Genomic DNA, 19,679 nt, shown 5'->3' with positions numbered 1-19,679 from the left:
CGGCTCTCCGACACACCGGGCGTTCCACATTTAGATGATGAATCGCATAACACGGTCCTCAGAATGTTTTTAACCGCGAGGACAAATATATATATATATACATGCATGTATGACGACAAAATAGCTGAAAAAGTTCTCAGCTTTTATTGTTTGGTCTTTGGACCAAAGAACTCACGACCGTATATATGTATAATTTGCAAAACTTGTGAATTATTTTGAATATTTTTACTATGTGACAGTAAAAGAGGTTCTTTGTTTTCAGAAAAAAAGTAGAAATCAGAGCGAAAGACCTATTTAATTTTTATATTTTTGTACAGGTCAAGACTGGAAATTTAATTACGTAGGAGGAATTTTAGAATGGTTACGAATTTTCGAATATTTTCGAGTAATTAATTTAACTTTTTCTTAATTTAATTATCTTTAATTTAATTCGAATTTAAAATAACAGAGGTTGGAAAGTTTAGCTATGAGAGGGCGATACTTGTCGATAATATACGTGGCGCTATCTTTAGTTCGTTCATAGAACTTAAATAGGGGTAGAAATAATCGAAGTCGTATATTTTCTGTTTAATACAGATAGATATGTTCACATTTGCTTATTTGCACTTTTAATGTGGACAACTTCAAATTGTGGACTTTTCTCTCTTGTGATTCGAAAATTTTCGAACTCGTAGAAATCGAGGCCTGTCATTATAAATCTAAGTTCTCGAAATTCACCTTCTCAACAGCCAGTAACTCGTCTGAGCACATACCTTGTATCATTGATCGAATCACAAAAGAAATATATAAACAGACTTTGTATCTTATGAAACTTTGTATCCCATGCTCTGAAATACCGACATAGCAAAAACCATGATTTTTGCTAAAAAAAAAAAAAAGGGTGAATTGGAGAACTAAATCAAATAAAAAGATCAAAGTTGATTCAGTGGTGAGACATGATTTTTCAAAATCCATTACAGTGTTATCAAATTTTCAACACCGAAACATAAAGCTGGTAACTAACCGAAATCATTCTGCTATATATCAGAGTTATATAAAAGTATTCTATCCACGTTTTACAGTATTACGTATGGTATATACATGGCACATGAGATTATTAAATAATTTTAAATTTATAATAAAATTCTGCATTCTGAAACTCGTAACAAAGTTAGTAACTGATAGAAAGATGTATATTTTTCTAGCAGTATTTTCAGTAACGAACGCAGTAGTAAAGGATGCTGAAAAAGAAAACCTAACCAGAAGAACTGCTGACAAAGAAAATCTAAAACAGTAGTCAGAAGGATTACTGAAAAAGAAATCGTGATAGTAGCCAAAAGAGCTACTAAAAAATAGGCATTTCCTACTCAATAACCAGAAGGATTACTGTACAATTATCTATACGTTACGAACCCGAGTCAACCGTATCTTGTTTCGCAACACTAATTCACAAACACTAATTGTGAAATAGGAAATTTTTAAAATCAAACGCGAAGAGTGCTTCGTCATATTTAAAGCGCCCGAAAATAAATATACAACGCTATTAATCTATGCACTCGTTTTCAGAAATACGCAACACTAATTATGATACGTCCAGTGTAACCATGCTGAAGGTTATTGATGAGTGACCACCTATGCAGCTCTTGTAGTTGCATCAGAGGATCCAAGAGCAGGAACAGCCTTCCACGAATCCAGTGGAAGAATTTGGGCATTTTGTAAATGCAACGTTACTTCAAGAAACGCGATCAATCGTTATCGCAATACTAAAAACTAAAAACTAAAACTGTAAAACTAAATTCAATAAAAATTATTATCAAGAATACAAAAAGCTACTTCAAATATACTAAAATTATTTCAAAGCAATAACTCTCTAATTTAATTTAGAATTTTACTACGTAAAACTTTAGGACAACTTTAAAAATTGCAGAAGACAATCGTGATATTGTAATTCGCAACTCTAAAGCAAACACGATCATAATTTCTTTGCAACTCTAATTTAAACCGTAATCAATTTCTCGCAACACTAACAAGAAAAGTCGCGTTTTGTCCAAAACGATGATGAATAACAATGAAGAAGAAGAAAAAAAAAATACAACTACAAATACTAAAAGAGCATAGTGACAAAGTAATAACGAGAATGACTTCCCACGCTCTGGAATCATTTAAATGATCGAGAGGATGAGGAGCCATTTGTTGTGACCCTCTTCGTGGCAGTTTGCCGGGCCTCTTCGGCTTCTAGCCTCTTCTTTTTTCGAGCGCAATGCCCGCTCTTACATCTAGCTCGAGTCTTTCTAATCGCAAACCAAAAAATAACTTATAAAGGTGAAATGAAAAGATAAACCGCGGAAGCTGACCTCAATACACATTGACGACCATCGATCATAGTGATCGTTGTCCGTTCGCACGTGTGTGCTCGAGCAATGCCTACATAAACGTTCGTTTCGGGACCTACTCGCGACCTGTCCACGACCGCGATCGCGGTACTAAATTCGAAAAATCGAAGAATAAAACAAGAAACAAGTGGCATGCTCCATTTGTACCAATTTCACTGTCGATTTTTCAAATTAGATTTCCTGAAACAGGTTGGACACGCGATAAGGGAACACGCGACCAGAGACTGTGCCAACCTGCCCGGCCCTACCTACTTATAATTAAACACAGGCACACCAGAAAGTAAGCTACCTATCCTAATCAATCGCCCTATATTTAAAAAATGGCAAAAGACAGGCACACCAACACACTCACTCCACGGTTCTCACACATACCACTCGGGCGCAGACCTAAACTAGAGAGGACATCCCGGGACGCCTCCGACACCCGAGCTTAACATACAACTTTCACACTCTAATTTACGTACCATTTTCCTGAAATCGACTGACAATGGCTAGCGACCATTGCGTAAAACGTGATTAAAACACGTTTTTATTTACAGCTACATATGAAATATCAATAACTAAGGAAAGATGCATAAATACTATAGAAATTACATGTACAAGTTAACTTGGAATCATAATTATAATTGATAATATAGTTATAATAATAACATAATTATAGTTTACAGCGTAGTATTTATTACGTGATATGACAATATATTGATAATTCCTTAAATTAGTGCATAAATATTTTAAATATTTCAAATTATAATGAATGGAACAGTAGAAACGACGCAACTCCACATCCTAACCACACACACATATGAGGAAAATACGTCGTGCACGATACGTTAACACACTGTCAGTCGCTGAGAAGTCTTTTATAAAATTACAAACTATGGTCATCATGTTCAATGTCTCTCACCCACCCAAGTAGCACCTGGGCACGTGAGTGAGATCCTGACAATGAACATGGAAGGGATTAAACCTGAAAATCCTGAACTAAAAAAAATGATTAGTTTATGTAATTTGTATCTAACGGACTATTGCATTATTTTATTTCAAACTCTAACAACTCTATTCTTTCAGAAGTTGTTGAAATTGCAAGAGAACGAAGAGAATGAACAATAATTGAATTTATGAAATTTAATAATTGACTCAAACAATCGAAATCAAATTGACTGTAAATTGAATATTAATAGAAATAACCTCAGGCGATTTCTTTGTCAAAGCACATTTTCGGAAATGCGAAAGCAGAGTTCAAACTTCTTGCTTTGATTCAAAAATCTGCCTGTCGCGAAGTATCTTCTTGCACATAAAATTTCGTACATTTTTCTATGGAAAGAATTCTAATCTGTTATATATTTCAAATTGTATTGAAGTTGTATAATTATAAAACTCAATTAATTACATCACTCAATACTAATATAAAAAAGAAAATAAAGTTGAAAATTATTAATTATTAATCTATCAATAATCAACATCTTTCATAGTAACGAAGTCGGAGAATATCCGACCTCTCTACGAAATGCTCGAGCGAAATCATTTTAATACAAATTATTTATAAATATTTATGATTCATACGAATATTCACATGGCTATTTTATTTTTGCAAACATTATTGAATATACTTTGATTTTACACGTAATTATTATAAATGTATATGTTCAAACTTATTCTTAAAATCGCGATGTACAAGAAGCCCTATCCTGATCTAATACATAAAAAACCTGGAAAAAATGTTACTACTCACGGGTATAAAAAATACCCGTGGTCACTATGCTCGTAAAAATTCTACGTATACAACCAGTCACCCATGCCGATTCGGACCTTTCGTCCTACGACATGATTGAGTGACCGGAGGAACATAAATGCATGCGACTCACGGGATAGATGTAAAGAACATTATCACCGATGTTGCACTGGAGCAAGGAAAATTATCGTGAAGACCCTCATCAAGTAGATAACACTGAGAATCGCGCATGGTGAACGCCGTGAAAAATTTCTTAAAAAACATAAAACATTTTGTTTCTAAAGACAGTGTTATTTATGAAAATTTAAATTTTAATAGTGATAAAAATTAGAATTAATAATTTGAAATATTTTTATTTTATAATTATAATTTTACATTCGATTTCATTACAGGGAGAACCATAGAGAACAATATTTAAATACACCATGCTAAAGTACTTACATTTTTAGCTTTCGAAGCAACAGAAAATTCTTGAAGGATTAAGGGAAGTGGAGACGGTAGAAGATCTATAACAAAACATTAAACAATAGACATTAAACAATTTAAAAACAAAGAAAAATTTTAAGTTGGAGATAATGAAAGATTCTTACGTTTCTTGGTTTTAGAGCCACCGTTAGATTTTCCCCAAAAAATGCAACAAAATTGATGCTGTGAAGCGTCTGTAACAAATTAGCATCAAACATTATACTTTGTTGTTAAATTTGAGAAATTGAATAAATTGAGATATATAAAGCTATTTACGATCTGGATCTTTTGGAGAGGCCTTATCCTCTTGAGCACTGACTCTAATACCGAAAACGAGCATTGAACAAGGAAAAATACAAAAAAATAAAAATAAAAGACTATCAACGCGTTCGTTTAAGTAACAAACGGCGGACTCACTGACTCTAACTACGCGAATTATAATTTGAATGAATTGGTTACTTAATTTAATGAAAGCCATTTTGCTCAGAAAGATATGAAAATATTTCGCAACAAACTCTGACTCTACCGACCGCATTGCGCGCAGTCACTAAAATTTTCTGAAACTAAAGCTGATTAATCGGAAGAGAACGAAGGATACGTTCAGTTAGAAAATACTGCTATTTTTCTAGAACATGATTGTAAAGAAACTTGAATATGTATTAAAGATATTAATTGTAAACTATGAAGTGTTTGTCAATACTGAATACTGTAAATGAAAGACAAGTATTGTATTCTGAATGTTCGTTATTAGAGTAGAAAGTATGCACATTAATAATATATCACGTCAAATGTTATAAATATTCGAAAATGTTTCACAAATTTCACAGCCAAATGTATTTAAGAAATAATAATATTACGAAAAACGCGTGTGAAATTTTGCCGTGAATCGTTAATCACGCATCAATCGTTTGTGTACACCTAAAGTAAATGAAATGTTACCAAATTTCCGTCGAAGAATATCAGATTGTCCATTAATAATCATGGCCTATCTCTGGAATCAAGGAATAACCTGCACAAAAAGAAACCAAAAATTAGAACAAACACGTGGAATGAAGGAAAACGTGTAAAAATGAAACGATAATCACCTTAAATTCTATTAAAGAAATGTACGAGTTGAGCTCTACCGGTAACCATACGAGTGAAATCGACGATTAAAGAAAAATCGACGCGAAAAAGTTTCAAAGTTTTATACGATTTTATTACCATAATACTCAATTAATCGTTAAACACACGCGTATTAATTAAATGATACTATTAATGAAGTATAAATTGAAGTAAAAGTGTGTCGAAGAAGCGACGCTATCGAAGAGACGCTACCGATAGGTTAGAAAAGATTAGGAACCGAACGCAAGGTAATACGTGTTGTTGTCACGAAATTCCATAGCCGAATGACTTTCCGCAACACGTCTCGTCCTGCAATTGAGAAAACAGTGGGGGTTAGGGTGATCTTGAACGAACGAGACACGATAATCAAAACGAATATAAACATTGTTTCCCGCGATATCTCGACATAAGCGTGTGTTTATGTTGTTCTGAACTACAAATTTCGAGCCTCAAGGCCTTCTACGCCTTATTTATTTTAGAAATGGAAAATTTTATATCATGCAGTAAAATTGTTGTTTTATGTACGTACATTCTTAATAAATTATTGTTGAATATAATATTAGAATTATTAAAAATTACGCAGTATGAAGTTAAAGAATCAACAAATAAGTAGAAAATGTTATAATAGAAGTATGTGTGTAAAAGCATATAATAAAATACGTGTATATATACAACAATTAATTAGTCAATTACAATATTTTTACTGCTTAGAATTAAAATCAAACTTTGGCATAAAATTATAAATAACTTTTAGCATGGTATGTTCTGTTTAAATGTTTATATGCGATTATTTCTTTAATTGTTGAAAATTATGTGTAATAGTTTGGTTAAATTTTAACCTTGAATTGAAGTCAAAAATGCACGTTCTTAAAAATTACAAATACAAATTTAGCAGTTACTAATTTATGTTTTTACCTGAGAATTTTTGAATGATAATTCTTTCTGTATGATTCTTTTGGATAATACTTTCGTTTTTACAGATGAAGCGTGCTCCTTTCTGCCATGTTTCCCGTTTAAAAATCGATTGTGAGAAATATCGATTAGGTTCCAGAATCGTAGGCAGTGTGTTCTGTATTTCACCGTTGTGGCGCTGCAATCGCACGTTTCGCACAAAGTGATAACTTGGAATATAAAAGAACTGATCTAAATCAAATTCATGAGAAATTCTTAAAGAACGGAAATATTCACACACTTGATGAAAAATTATCAATATTTTATACTGAGACATGAGAAACTTTATTACATTACACAGTAGAATTATTAAATATGTATATCCTTAATAAATTATTGTTGAGTATCGGAATTGATATTGTATTGCAATTGTTAAGAATTACGCAATATGAGGTTAAAGAATCAACAAATGAGTAATGTTACAATAAGATTAAAAGCACATTGTATCTACATATATATAATAATAAGTTAGTCATATTACAAGGTCACAACATTTGTATTGGTTAGAACTGAAATTAAATTTTGATATAGAATTATAAATAACTTTTACCATTTTATGTTCTGTTTAAATGTTTATATACCATTGTTTCTTTAATTGTTGAAAATTATATGTAATAGTTTGATTAAATCTTACCTTCAATTGAAGTCAAAAATACTTCTTAAAAAATCACGATACAAACACAAATTTAACTGATTACTGATTTATATTTTTACCTAAGCACTTTTGGATGATAATTCTTTCTGGATGATTCTTTTGGATAATCCTTTCTTTTTTACAGATGAAGTGTGCTCCTTTCTACTATGCTTCCTGGTTAAAAATCGATCGTGAGAAATATTGATTACGTTTGAGAATCGTAGGAAGTATGTTGCGTATTCCACCGTTGGAGCGCTGTAATTCAAACCGCGCGTATTTCAAAATGTTAATTTGGAATAGGAACTAAAAAAATTCTAGTCTAAATCAAGAACAAGCACAAAATTCATGAGTAACTCTTAAAAAAGAACGAAAATATTCGTACATTAGATGAAAAATTGTCAATACTTTAAACTGATATAATTTTTCGTGCGAAAAAGATTTAACAATTAACTTGATTTTATTTTAAAGTATGAAATATCTACTTTAACAATCCTAAGTTCCTTTCTTTCAAAGACACTTCATTTTACATCATACAGCAGGTAAAGTAACTCTTTTCTTCAAAGATTGTAAAAATTCAAATATCTCGCTGAAAAGTTTTTCCATCATTGAAAAATTTGTTTCGTGAGCAGATCAATCAGGTATGATACGAAAATGATAAGAAAATGATTCTAGAATTCCATGAAAGTGACAAGAAAATGTATTACATGTTAAATTTACTTATATATACATAGATATACCTCTGTGATATATAAAATTCTTCCTTATATTATGCTCACTTACATATGATTCTACTCAATCTTATGATATAAATATATTCATTTTCAATGTTAAATACTTCTCTTTAAACAAACCCTTAATCGTGATGCTGCAATCGAACAAAAAAGGATCAACAATCCCCCGAAATGACATGTCCGCGTGACGTTTGAAAGACAGAAGCAAGAAAGGTTACAGTAAACTCGAAAGGGCTTCTTATTATGTTTTTTTTTTTTTTAACGAACATTTTGAAAAATTATCGGAGTGAAGGAGAATGTCGGCAAAGACCGCGAATGCTCCATCTCCTGCTGCTGAAGAAGTAGCCAGTCTGCAGGTTTCTTTACCTCAGATGTTGGACCTCGCCTTGGGAACACCGGAAGTATGAAGAATTTATCATTGATCGTTCGTGAAAACACGGGAGAATAATTTATGAAACGAAAAACAAGGAATACCTTAACGACAGGTGCGTCGTTTTACGTTCGCGTCTAGGTTGGAGCGGTGAACTTGAACATCCTCCACAACTTCCTTCATATTTTACTGCATCGGATAAATTTGGGATCGACGACAGTTGAGTACCGTGGCGACGATGCTAATCGAATCAAGGTGAAACAGTGATGTTTCTTTAGTTTAGCGGAATACGATAACGTTAGAAGAAATTGGTGAGGCTTAACGGATTGCAACAAAATTTTCAGACAATGGTAAATTCCCTGAGAGAAGGTCCTTCGCTTTATCTTCAAGAATACAATATTATCGATGATTCCGGTAAAGTGAAAGATCGAGTTCTTACCGACGCTATAAGTGCGAAAGTGGACGTACTCGTTGATGGTAAAAAGATAGTTTGATAACTATAGATGACATACTAATAATATTGCCAGTTCTATACTTGATTAATCAAATATTTCCACACACTTCCATTATTTTAATATTCTTAATACGTCTCATTTTAGACTCTGAGGCTATAAGATCTTCCAGTCTGCCGGTTACAGAACGCGAAAAGTTTGATAAAGAACATGGTACGTATCATCTGTTATATCAATAGAAAGGAAAGAAAATTATGAAATTATGAAATTCAGTATTTTAAATATATTTAAAATTGAATTATACGGAGTAAAATATTTGGGGAGACAATAATGATTCAGATTGGAATTAATAATAATAACCAGACGGTGAATTTTTATACAAATAATCCCAGAAAATTGCAATCTGGAATATTTTATATATTTTTTTACATTATGTGCATTCTGTACGAGTTTGCACTATGCATTTTTCTGATAATAATAAATTATGTGTAATCGAATTTATAAGAGGATTTAAAAAAGACAAAAGGCATCAGGAAGCAAATTGGTCCTCAGACGGAAGGAAAAGGCGAAACTGTGATTTTTGTAGAACCAATTGTTGACGGTGCAACGCCTACGGCTTTGAGTTTCAAACATCTCGAACAAAATGTAATGAAAATAATTATTTATCCTGCAGAGTCAAGTTGTAATTAAAATATTTATATAGGTGAAAGAGCTCCAACAACGATTTCAAGCGCTGGAAGACTTAGCAACAACTCCAGAGCTTCTTGAACGACTGAAAGGTAAAATCACCGATCCTCTGACCGACGTTTGGCAAATTATTAACATTACGAAAAGATTGGACGCTAGTGAACAAGGTATTGACAAGGTATAACTTGATTGCTTCAATCGTTACTTAATCTGACAATGGGAAAACTTATCGATTTCCCCGGTGTGTCTATTGCGCAGCTATAAAATTGTGACTGACACAAATAATCCAGTGATGGTTAATAAGTTTTATGAAAAAAGAATATTTAATTAATGATTCTGTACAGAGGTTTTCTTTATAGTGATATATTTTTAGAAATTTGAATGAATTTGAATTTTTTTAAAAATAGGAACTTGTGTTATCGTATTATAAATTTGTTTTCATTTCTTACGTTTTCTCTCTCATTTTTCTGATATAATTTTTATACTCTAGTTTCGACAGTTCTAGTTAAAGACGTTCAATCTAAAGAATATTTTACAAACATATGATCTTGTTTAAATTGTTGTACGTAGCACGATATCCCGAGACAAAGCTATCTCATTTATTTTCATCTCTGTAATATTATAAAGGTGAAACTTAAAAGATAATTCTCTTCCAGTTGATAAAAACGATGCAAGATGTAATAAAGGGTGACGTAACGCTCGCAACGGCGGACACGTCAAGGACCGAAGAAAGGTTAGAGAGTTTAGAAAACGCTTTAAACAATTTGGATCGCGTCGTGAAGAATTTGCAATTAATCTCTGAAGAAGATGCTGATGCCGAGGCCGGTGAAAAAGATGAAGCTCAGCGTGAACACGATGGAGAGCAGCCGATGAAACGAATTTCATTAAGCGAGCTTCTAGGAGGGATAGACATAAAAGAAATGCACAAGGACGTGGCCACCTTACAAACGGAAGTTAGCCAAATGAAGGATCAATTGACAGATTTGAATGAAAAGGTTGCTAAGACAGAAACTGGTAATAAATCACGAATATTGTAATGAAGTGTTGTAATCATAGGGAATCGACGAGTCTTATCAGTAATTATTACTTTTGGAAGTGTTTCAAATATTTTCCGATCGTTTATTTTCACGAATTGCTTTCATAACTTATCTCAAATTTCAAGTGAATAAAATTTGGAATTTTATTAATTTGAAATCGTTCAAAGTGTTCAAAATTGCTCTACAGTTGTTGAAACTTCGTTTTTTAGACTACTTTAATTGCAACTCGATTTGCATAATGATGTAAGACATTTCGTATAAATATAAAACTCAACATTCCTTTTGAAACTTTGTAGAATTGAACAAAATGGTAAAAACAAAGGAACAACCGATCGAGGAAGCACGAAAAGATATAGAGACAGAGTATCGTAAAGAAATAGAAACAGCGGAAGGAGCGATTGAAACAAAGAAAACAGCATCGCCTGAGAAAGAAACAGAGAAAACAGAATTGCCTAAAAAGACACTCGTAGAATCACCGAACACACTCGTAGAATCACCGAACACACTCGTAGAATCACCGAACACACTCGTAGAATCGCCGAAAACATTGGAGAAGACAGTAGATTCCGAGGAATTACAGAGCATCAGAGAACGACTTGCAAAATTAGAGAAGGATGTGATTTACTTGTTCGAAAAAGTGGACGGTGCACCAATGGCTGGTGCCGATATCGACGATTTAATCAGCAGGATTAACGATATTCAAGCTGAAATGAAGAAATTGAGTCAAACTGTGGATCGTCTGATTGATGATCGTGAATCTCGTGAGATGCATCTTAATGTTTGTACATTTATACTGTATTTGTTAGTTAGTGTATTGCAATATATTTTTACAACTCATCGTTTGTCAGTCCTATTTCCTAAATTCACTCTTTATTTCAATCGTTTCATCAATTTCTTCCATTTTTCTCGATTACCTATTTATATACTTCAGTTGATTTCACTATTCAGGCACTATTCGAACAAGTGGAACTTCTGAAAACTATCAAAGCCGATAGAGAAGATCTCGAAGAGGCTCTTGCTGACAAAGCCGATGCTCAAGCGATACATCGAAAGGTTTGGAAATTTTTCCAAGTTGCCAATTAAATGCAACGAAAGTAAATAACGAGCGATTTTATTAACTTCTCAGGTCTCTTACGATCAATTCGACGCAGCTTGCGACGATCTTGCTCATGGCCTCGAGGACGCGATCTATAAATTAGGACAGCAGGAAGAGATCTGGCAGCAAGCTCTGAACGAAGTGCAAAAGGAGATGGAGGGGAAAGTAGATAAAATTGAGATTTCACCGCTGAAGGACTTTGTGCATCATCGGCTGAAATCTCTTCAAGATAAATTGAAGAAGGTGGCCGAGGCGAGACAAGAAATCGAAGCCGCTGGAACTAAAAAGTTGCTTAGGTAAAGTTTTACATTAACTTATGAATTATTGATGAAGAAATAATTACGTTTCTAAGATATTGATTTCGAATTTTTCATTATTTTATTGTGAAAGAATTAAATAAATCAGCGCGTTCTGTGCGTGGTGAATATCAACACTGTTATTTTTCAAACTATCTCTCCTTAAATTAATAATTTCCACAGTGAATAACGATGATGATGAAATTAAATGACGACCATTTTGAAACAATTAAGTAAAAAGAAAAAACTTAAAAGATTCGACTGATAACTACTGATAATGGAATTGTAAAACTCGTCATATTAAACACGTTGATTGAATTTTTTCAATTAAAAATTTTCGTGTCACTAGAGATGTTCAGTGCATATCCTGCGACAAGGATGTGGTCATGAGAATGGACCCTACCCATAAATTCAAAGCGGAAACACTACCATGCACTACGAGCATGAAGCCATACCTGACCTACGAATTGGATCAGGTTAGAAAGCAACACAGAAGATTACCTCATAGCAGAAATATGATTCAATTCGAGGCAGCCATGCAGGAGGAGGCAAAGAAGCAAAAGAGCGCGAGAGACACACTTGTAAAGACTCCTAGGTACATATGGGAAGAGTCTTACTTTAGACTTATTAAGGCTTCAATTCTTTTTTCTAATTTTGAGGTTTAAATCTCTCTTCTTTTCTTTCGAAGATTCGTAGTAATACATTAACTCTGGTTTTCTAAGCAAATTAACAAAAGATTATACCTTTAAACTTCAGATTAAGTTTCCCTCAATTGAGTTTAACTCAATTGGGATATTTTTAATCAAAAGCATCAATAAGTTAGTTGAAATTAATAACGACAAATTGGTTTCGGTTAGATCGATACTGGTTCTTGCAAGGAATTCATTTTTAATAAAAAATAACACGAAGGATGAAACGTCGATAAATCAAATAATCGAATACTGTGTTACGAATATTTTCTTATACTAAATCGTGGAATTTAAAAAACGAACGAACTTCATTTGAACGTTAGAGATCACCTGTGCAATCGATACTGCGGCGGAAGTCACACGATCACGACTCCTCAGCAAAGAGTAACGCGAATGGGCCATTTCCTCACTCAGTGGGGACCGGAAATAGTTCAGTTAACGGAAGGGGTGATAAAGGGAACGGACGGTAAGATATACAAAAGTCGGCGAATACCGAATAAAATAGACGTCTGCGGGGCTGCATACTGCAATGAACGTGGAGACGAGCTTCGATCATTGGTAATTATCCAGGTTTCTCCCCGTGTAGTTCCCAATTTCGTAACTAACACAGGTAATTGCATTTCAGGATAAACAGTCGATGGCTTCTGCTATATCCCAATCTACTGTATCGCGAAAGACTGACAAGCAATTTTTCACTAACTCAAGTAACGTTGAACATGAATAAAAATTTCCTCTTTGCTCAATCGAAAATAATATTTTTTAGCACTGTTAGATATCAACGCGAAGGATTTACATTATTAGACAATTTTTATAATTTTTCATGAAATTGAAAGTGAAATTGTTTTACTCCGAATGTTTTAAAGAAAACAATATGATATGATTTTATATATAATGATGTAATTTTAATAGAAAAACGACCAACGAGAAGACAGCTTCGAGATGTAACCAAGGAAGTGATAGAAGAGGTAAATGAATCAAATAGCTTGAACGCAAAGCTTGAAATAATGTTCAAACGCGTTATACTTACAGTTTACGCAAACATCGAGGACGGAAATAGACGATGAGGAATTTGGTATGTCGACGGATACAGATGAATATGGCGATCGTATTGTGCAGTTCATCGAAGAAGAAGAAATGGGAGAACAAGACTAAATGTGGAAAAGACTGTCACTAAAAATTGTTCTAAATATTTCAACGTCGAAATCATTGCTCTAAAATCTTGCATTTAGTGAAACGAATAATATAATACATTAATGTGAAAAGGATAACTCCGATATATATTTTTATCTTTATCAGCTCTCAGGATCGAGGAAATGTTTACTTTATAGTTATTTTAAAATAATTATTCGTCTAAAATTCATTATATGGAAATTCCGTGTAATGAAATATTTAAACAGCCATTGCATCGAAAAGTCTCAATATTCAATGAAATTTTGACTGAATATGTCTCATATTCCACATCCAATATATTTTACTCTGATTTTCATTAATAATATTTTCATTCCACATTTCATATCTCGCGTATGTATCTTATCCTGCATTCCACGTCGCTAATCCTCATCCTTGAAGGATAATTAAAGACGGACAGAGACGAGATACGAAGAACGCTATTTTATTAAATGTTTTATTATTAAGAGGGAGTTTCGGAGTACACAAGACTATCTAGTGAAATCGATTTTGGAACATCGGTGGTCTGTCATGCTAAAACAAAAATACCGAATCACACCACTCACTAGAATCGCTTTCTCTCGCTTATTGCACGTCACACCGTTCGAATACCGTTTACAACATAATGAGTGTACACAGCGCTCGAATCTTTACGTCGATTATTTTCTTGTTTCCCGTTCCCCTTTCGATTGCTTCCGATTTGACGTTCGATCGCACCTCCTACAAAACGGACTACGCGCTAGTGTTTCCTGGTAATAATAATAGAATATCCACGTATACGTATAATGATGTACACGTAGGAGCTAAATGCTACTTCATATAAATTTCAAGGTACAGGAAGTATCTACAAGTTAGTATCTACCACATAATTTACGACTGTCTTGTTCTTACATCACGTTCTTTTTTTTGGGGGTTTTTTTTTTTGTTCATTTTGGTGAATGGCATTTCTTTTTTTTTTTTTTCTTTTTTACTTTTTACTCTACGTTTCGCTAAATACCTAATAATAATAAGATTACCACGAATTACCACGCTATGATCTTACGATTAAAATCAACAGTATACACGGAACCATGACAGTAAGATCATCGGCTTAGAACGACACAATGCAATAAATAGAACGCCAAATAAATATGTACGTACAGAGAGATTATAGTTCTTTTCCTTTTTCTCATAATCATTCGTTAAGGGCGGGGAAGGGGGAGGGGGAGGGGGGAGCGACAATATAATGTTTCTTAAATATTAACATGGATATGCATTATCGATTACAGTTAATAATACTGGCAGCTTAAAATACAACGCGTACGTATTACACTCGAACCTAATCGAAGGAGTTACGGTAGAGAGTGGCAAAATACAACGTTGATGAGAAGAGGCGTTTGACTGAAACAATTAAAAAATAAATAAACGCTACAACTAGTATCACGTTCGAGCGTGATTTCCAGCAAAATCATAGGAATGGAACGTATCCGTAGCGAAATAACGTAAAATGGGAAAATCATTTCACTTGATTGAAAAACACTGCCGACACTTTTTATTATGGCACTCGCCTACGTGTGATGTGGATTCTAGATCACGTCTAATCGATGACAAGTGTCGAAAGATCTTTCGGGTTATTACGTGCCATTTTTCGGACTCGCAGATGTTGATGGACCAACAACAGAAATGCTCGCTCACAACCGTTGCGAATCGAATCCTTACCTCGAGATAATTATTGTAACACCACGGACGTCTCTCGTGTCGCGCTGAATCGCGCGTCGTTGCTGATTTACCCAAATTACAATAGCGACTTAACAGCTACACCGTTACCGCTAAATCGTTTAATTCACTATCACGCTATTCATTTATCATTATCAGTATTATTATCGTTATCATAATCGTACGTACGAGAATATTGCACACAGCGACCAACAGACACGGATAAAGGGAACTAAGTAACAGATCACAGGTGAAAACTAGGCTATCTCTGTAACAAATTCATATCACATGAAAAAATATGTATCGGTTGCCTCCCTCCTCTTTGCAAAAATCTCCCAAAAATAAGGGACTGTCGGACGGATGACTCGAGTGACGAGCCATCGGTAGTTCGGACTGGCTGACCTCGATCATCTTCACTCGCTTCTGCGTCTCTCTTTCCTCTGTCACTCTTCTCACTCTTCTCACTCTCTTCTCACTCTTCTTCTCTACTCGGTCAACCCGGACGAAAAAATATTATCATCACACGTTCGCCTCTCCATTTCCATTCCTCTCTTTCGTCGGTTTCGATTCGCAGTGCATGCAACGTAAAAAATGTAAACTGGCGATCAATTTACCGTTACCGAGCCTAATCGCTTATCAACGGCGACGAACAACCAAAACCCTGACTAAACGATTACACGACAAAGTGTAAAGCAGTAAACTTTGGCAATTGGAATCGCGGCTTCGGTGACCGCTTCGTCACCTCGTTCGTTTCCTCTCGTTGACTCTTGCTTCTTCCTCGCACGAACGAGAAACACGGCTCGACACTTTTCTTTGGCTTCCAGCTCCTTCGTCGCAGTCGGCCGACATTGGCCAACCACGCGTGATTACCTAAATCTAAGTAAGTACGTGTTACTTCACGTCTCTCTAGATTTTATCAGCTTGTAGTACGACGACTCTGATCCCATCGATAGTTTCTTCTTACGCGAGGCTCGCGGCTTCTCGCGAACACGCCACGAGCCACAAGGAACAACCATTATTTGTAAAGCTCTTACACGGTGCTGCTCCGATATTACTTCCCATAGTCCACGACGATCCACCAACTCGGGCAATTACAATTCTGCCTCTCGTCCCGATATCTTATACATGTACATACGTTTACACACGCTCTTTACACATTGAAATCCTCCTGAAAATCCAGAGTTTTCCTTCTTTTTTTTTTTTTTTTTTCTTTTTGGTAACATCCCTCCCTTGTCGATTTCTTCGTTTTCGTTACGCAACCTCTCGCGCGAAAACCGCTTCGTCGATCAATCGAGCGAAAGGAATTGATCCGTCTCGCTGGAAAATAAATTCTACACACACATACACATGCACACCTCTAACGAGGAGGTAGATTTGCGCGATGCTGTTTTGCGGGAAGACGATACACTGCACAGATACTGTAAAACATTCGTCGTACGTTCGTCGGATCCGATCCTTCAACGTTCCTCTCTTGGTACAAAAACGCTTCTCCTTTTCCAATATTCGTCGAATACTCGAGAAACAACGGAAGCTCGTCGCCAAGGGTCGGAACAATATCGTCGAAGCGTCGCAATGAATATCTTTCGTGGGGACAACTAATTCTTTTTTTTTTCTCGCGGCTAATGAAAGCTACCGCTAGGGCGTGGAAGCAAGCGTCGGCGCGATCGTTAAAGGATTACGTAAACGAACAGGATTAACTCGAAGGTCGCTCGCTAAACTCTACTGAAACTTCTCACCAATTGCAAGCTTTGTACTGTGTTTTTGTTTCTCTCTTTCCTTTTTCTCGTTTTGTTTTGTTTTACCCTCTCGTGAATAAAGTTTCGTTTTGTCTCGATCGATCGCTGTCCCTTCGTTTCCCCTCTCGATTCGACCACGGAAGCTCGGGAAAAAAGTTAGCCAGAGACTAGACTGAGAATTTTCAATGGAAGTACCAAATCTTCGCGTTCGCCACTCTAGATTTTCCTGCGGAACATCGTTTCCCCATGCACAGCAGTTCTCTCTCTCTCTCGCTTTCTCTCTCTCTCTCTCTCTTATAAATAACTTTCAGAGTACTCGTTCAGGTTCTGTGAGTATTGTTCGAAGGTAAAAGAATTATCAAAAAGTGTCGGGGAGCGCCTTAAACGGCGCTGCGATAGATGCGCTACAAAAGCTGAGCTATAACTGGATGCAGAAGACACATGTGCTCGGCGCCACGTATCGGAAGACGGTTCACGCTGAAGTGACGAACCATTTCCGGTATACTGTCGAACGGCTTGCTGAACTGGCCCAGTATGTACGCGTTCAGCTCCTCGTTCTTCTGGATACGCATGTGCATGAAACCACGTGCACTTCTGCAAATGAAAATGTTTATTTGAACAGGGTTTGATCAGGTGGTGCATTCAATTTTAAATTAGAACGAAAATAGAACGAGTGTTGCACCGAACGTTTGCTGAAATTATCGAATTGCATTCAATAAAAATCTTAATTAAGTAAATGTAGCATTTAACTCTTAACTGATATCATTGGACATTGAGAGCCATAAAAATTCAGGTCTCACGTTATCACGCTCGATCTTATGTTATATTTTACAAAAGAATAAATACAAATGCTTTAAACTTTTGTAATGTAAATTACTATAGTCATTTATAGTTCTATGATACTATTTGAGGGTTAAATATGCGACCTTTAACTTGTAAACGCCTGGTGAACAAGTGAACGTCATTCGAATTATTAATATGTAATATTATTATAATATAATTATTAATAATAATTAATCTAATTATATATTAACATATAATATAATAAGATTTTTTGTTAATCTATTATTTTCCAATTCATCGTATCATTTCTGTTATAAATAATGAAGGAAGTAACGAGATAACGAAGCGAGAAATTCATTTCTTCGTTCTTGAAGAGAATCTATTTGTTGGAGAGTTTCCCAGGAAAAAGAAAAAAAAAGACAGGAGACTGTAATACATCAACTCGAGTATAACTTACTTTAACGATAAAGAGTAATCTTGTTTGGTCGATTCGCTGTTCCTCACCAAGTAACTTCCTTCTCTGAGGAGTCGGAGGACAGCTTCTGCCTCGATTCTCGTAATGGATCCGTGGTACCATCTGCGAAAAGAAAGAAGGGAGATTTATTTTGTACAATGAGAAACCGCAGTGAAAATGCGAAAGGTTCATTTATCGTTATTAAATTTCAGTCCGAATTTAGGTCCGAATTAAATGTGCAAAATAAGTTATTGTGCTGCCACTACGGTAAATGTTCGCTGATTCATTTCTCCCGCATCTGCCATAAAATATCTCGCACACCATCCGAAATACTTTCGAACTTTCAGCAAGAAACGTTGCGCGTATTCGTCAGTCAAACTCTTCATCTAACACGACTCTGTGAAAACAGCGCGCAGACAGGATGGCGACGGGATGCGTTTACGAGCCAAGAATTCCGAAGGACGTACCCTTGCCTCTCGAGAGGAAGATCCACGTCAACCAGATCGGCGGATCCACGGGCGGTGCTAATCTCCAATGGCAATCCAAGGCTCAGGCCGCCAGGTTTTTTCGGCGCGAGCTGACCGCCGTTTCCACCGCTGTTCGTCCCGTTCCCACCGTCCAGATTCAGTGTCATCTTCGGACGCGCCAGGCCGCCGCCTGAAATGAGTCACGCGACAGTTAGACGCCGTGAAATTCCCCGGGGTAAACATCGATTATATACGTATACGACGACAGTGGTCTCGACGCGAGGAGAACCTCCCTGTTCGCAGATTTTATGGCGTCCCTGTCCCGTAATTGGGACAAATCGAACCTACGCTACTCCAAGATTCACGGTGACAGCAACCGAATTCCCCGGTCGACGTGCATAACGCCCGTGTGCGTGTGCTTGCGTATGATGATTGCGAGAATGGAGTTGTTTGAAGAGGGTTTCGAACAGATACATATACATACACGTAAATTATATATATATTTATATACATCAAACACCTCAGATATCGCAACATAACAACCCAGTATCATCAAAACTATATATGGATATATATAGAGGTGTTTGATAATGTTTAACCCTTCTGCCTTATCGATTTCCTTTGAAACATTTTAGACAACGTCACATTTAATTTTCAAATTAGAGAATTTAAATGCAAAATTATAAGAGTAAACGAGCAGATACATAAACTATATATATATATATATATATATATGTTTTATATTATATTATTTTATTTAC

General features: G+C 35.4%; 2 protein-coding genes across 2 annotated transcripts in view; one reads left to right on the top strand and one right to left on the bottom strand.

The window, feature by feature from the left end:
- Positions 1-8,285: 8,285 nt before the first annotated feature.
- On the top strand, positions 8,286-13,909 carry LOC122531651 (glutamine-rich protein 2-like). The gene is made up of 14 exons (XM_043659736.1): positions 8,286-8,390; positions 8,501-8,614; positions 8,704-8,847; positions 9,319-9,456; positions 9,515-9,676; positions 10,155-10,512; positions 10,898-11,313; positions 11,484-11,588; positions 11,662-11,927; positions 12,277-12,522; positions 12,940-13,174; positions 13,242-13,320; positions 13,526-13,581; positions 13,646-13,909. The coding sequence occupies exons 1-14, from the start codon at positions 8,286-8,288 to the stop codon at positions 13,766-13,768; spliced, it is 2,547 nt and encodes an 848-aa protein (XP_043515671.1). The 3' UTR covers positions 13,769-13,909.
- Positions 13,910-14,212: 303 nt separating this feature from the next.
- LOC122531604 overlaps positions 14,213-19,679 on the bottom strand; it is a 326,339-nt gene continuing 320,872 nt past the window's right edge. Inside the window, exons 7-9 of the mRNA XM_043659652.1 lie at positions 18,919-19,108; positions 18,455-18,574; positions 14,213-17,808 (exon numbers count right to left, since the gene is read on the bottom strand). Coding sequence (XP_043515587.1) covers positions 17,619-17,808; positions 18,455-18,574; positions 18,919-19,108 — 500 coding nt within the window. The 3' untranslated portion in view covers positions 14,213-17,618. The remainder of the gene's footprint in view (positions 17,809-18,454; positions 18,575-18,918; positions 19,109-19,679) is intronic.

Source organism: Frieseomelitta varia, unplaced genomic scaffold (genome assembly GCF_011392965.1).
Source record: "Frieseomelitta varia isolate USP_RPSP 00005682 unplaced genomic scaffold, Fvar_1.2 scaffold_137, whole genome shotgun sequence".
In the NCBI taxonomy this organism is placed as follows: Eukaryota; Metazoa; Arthropoda; class Insecta; order Hymenoptera; family Apidae; genus Frieseomelitta; species Frieseomelitta varia.
The sequence above is the reverse complement of the archived record's forward strand: the minus strand, read 5'-3'. Positions and strand labels throughout refer to the sequence as shown.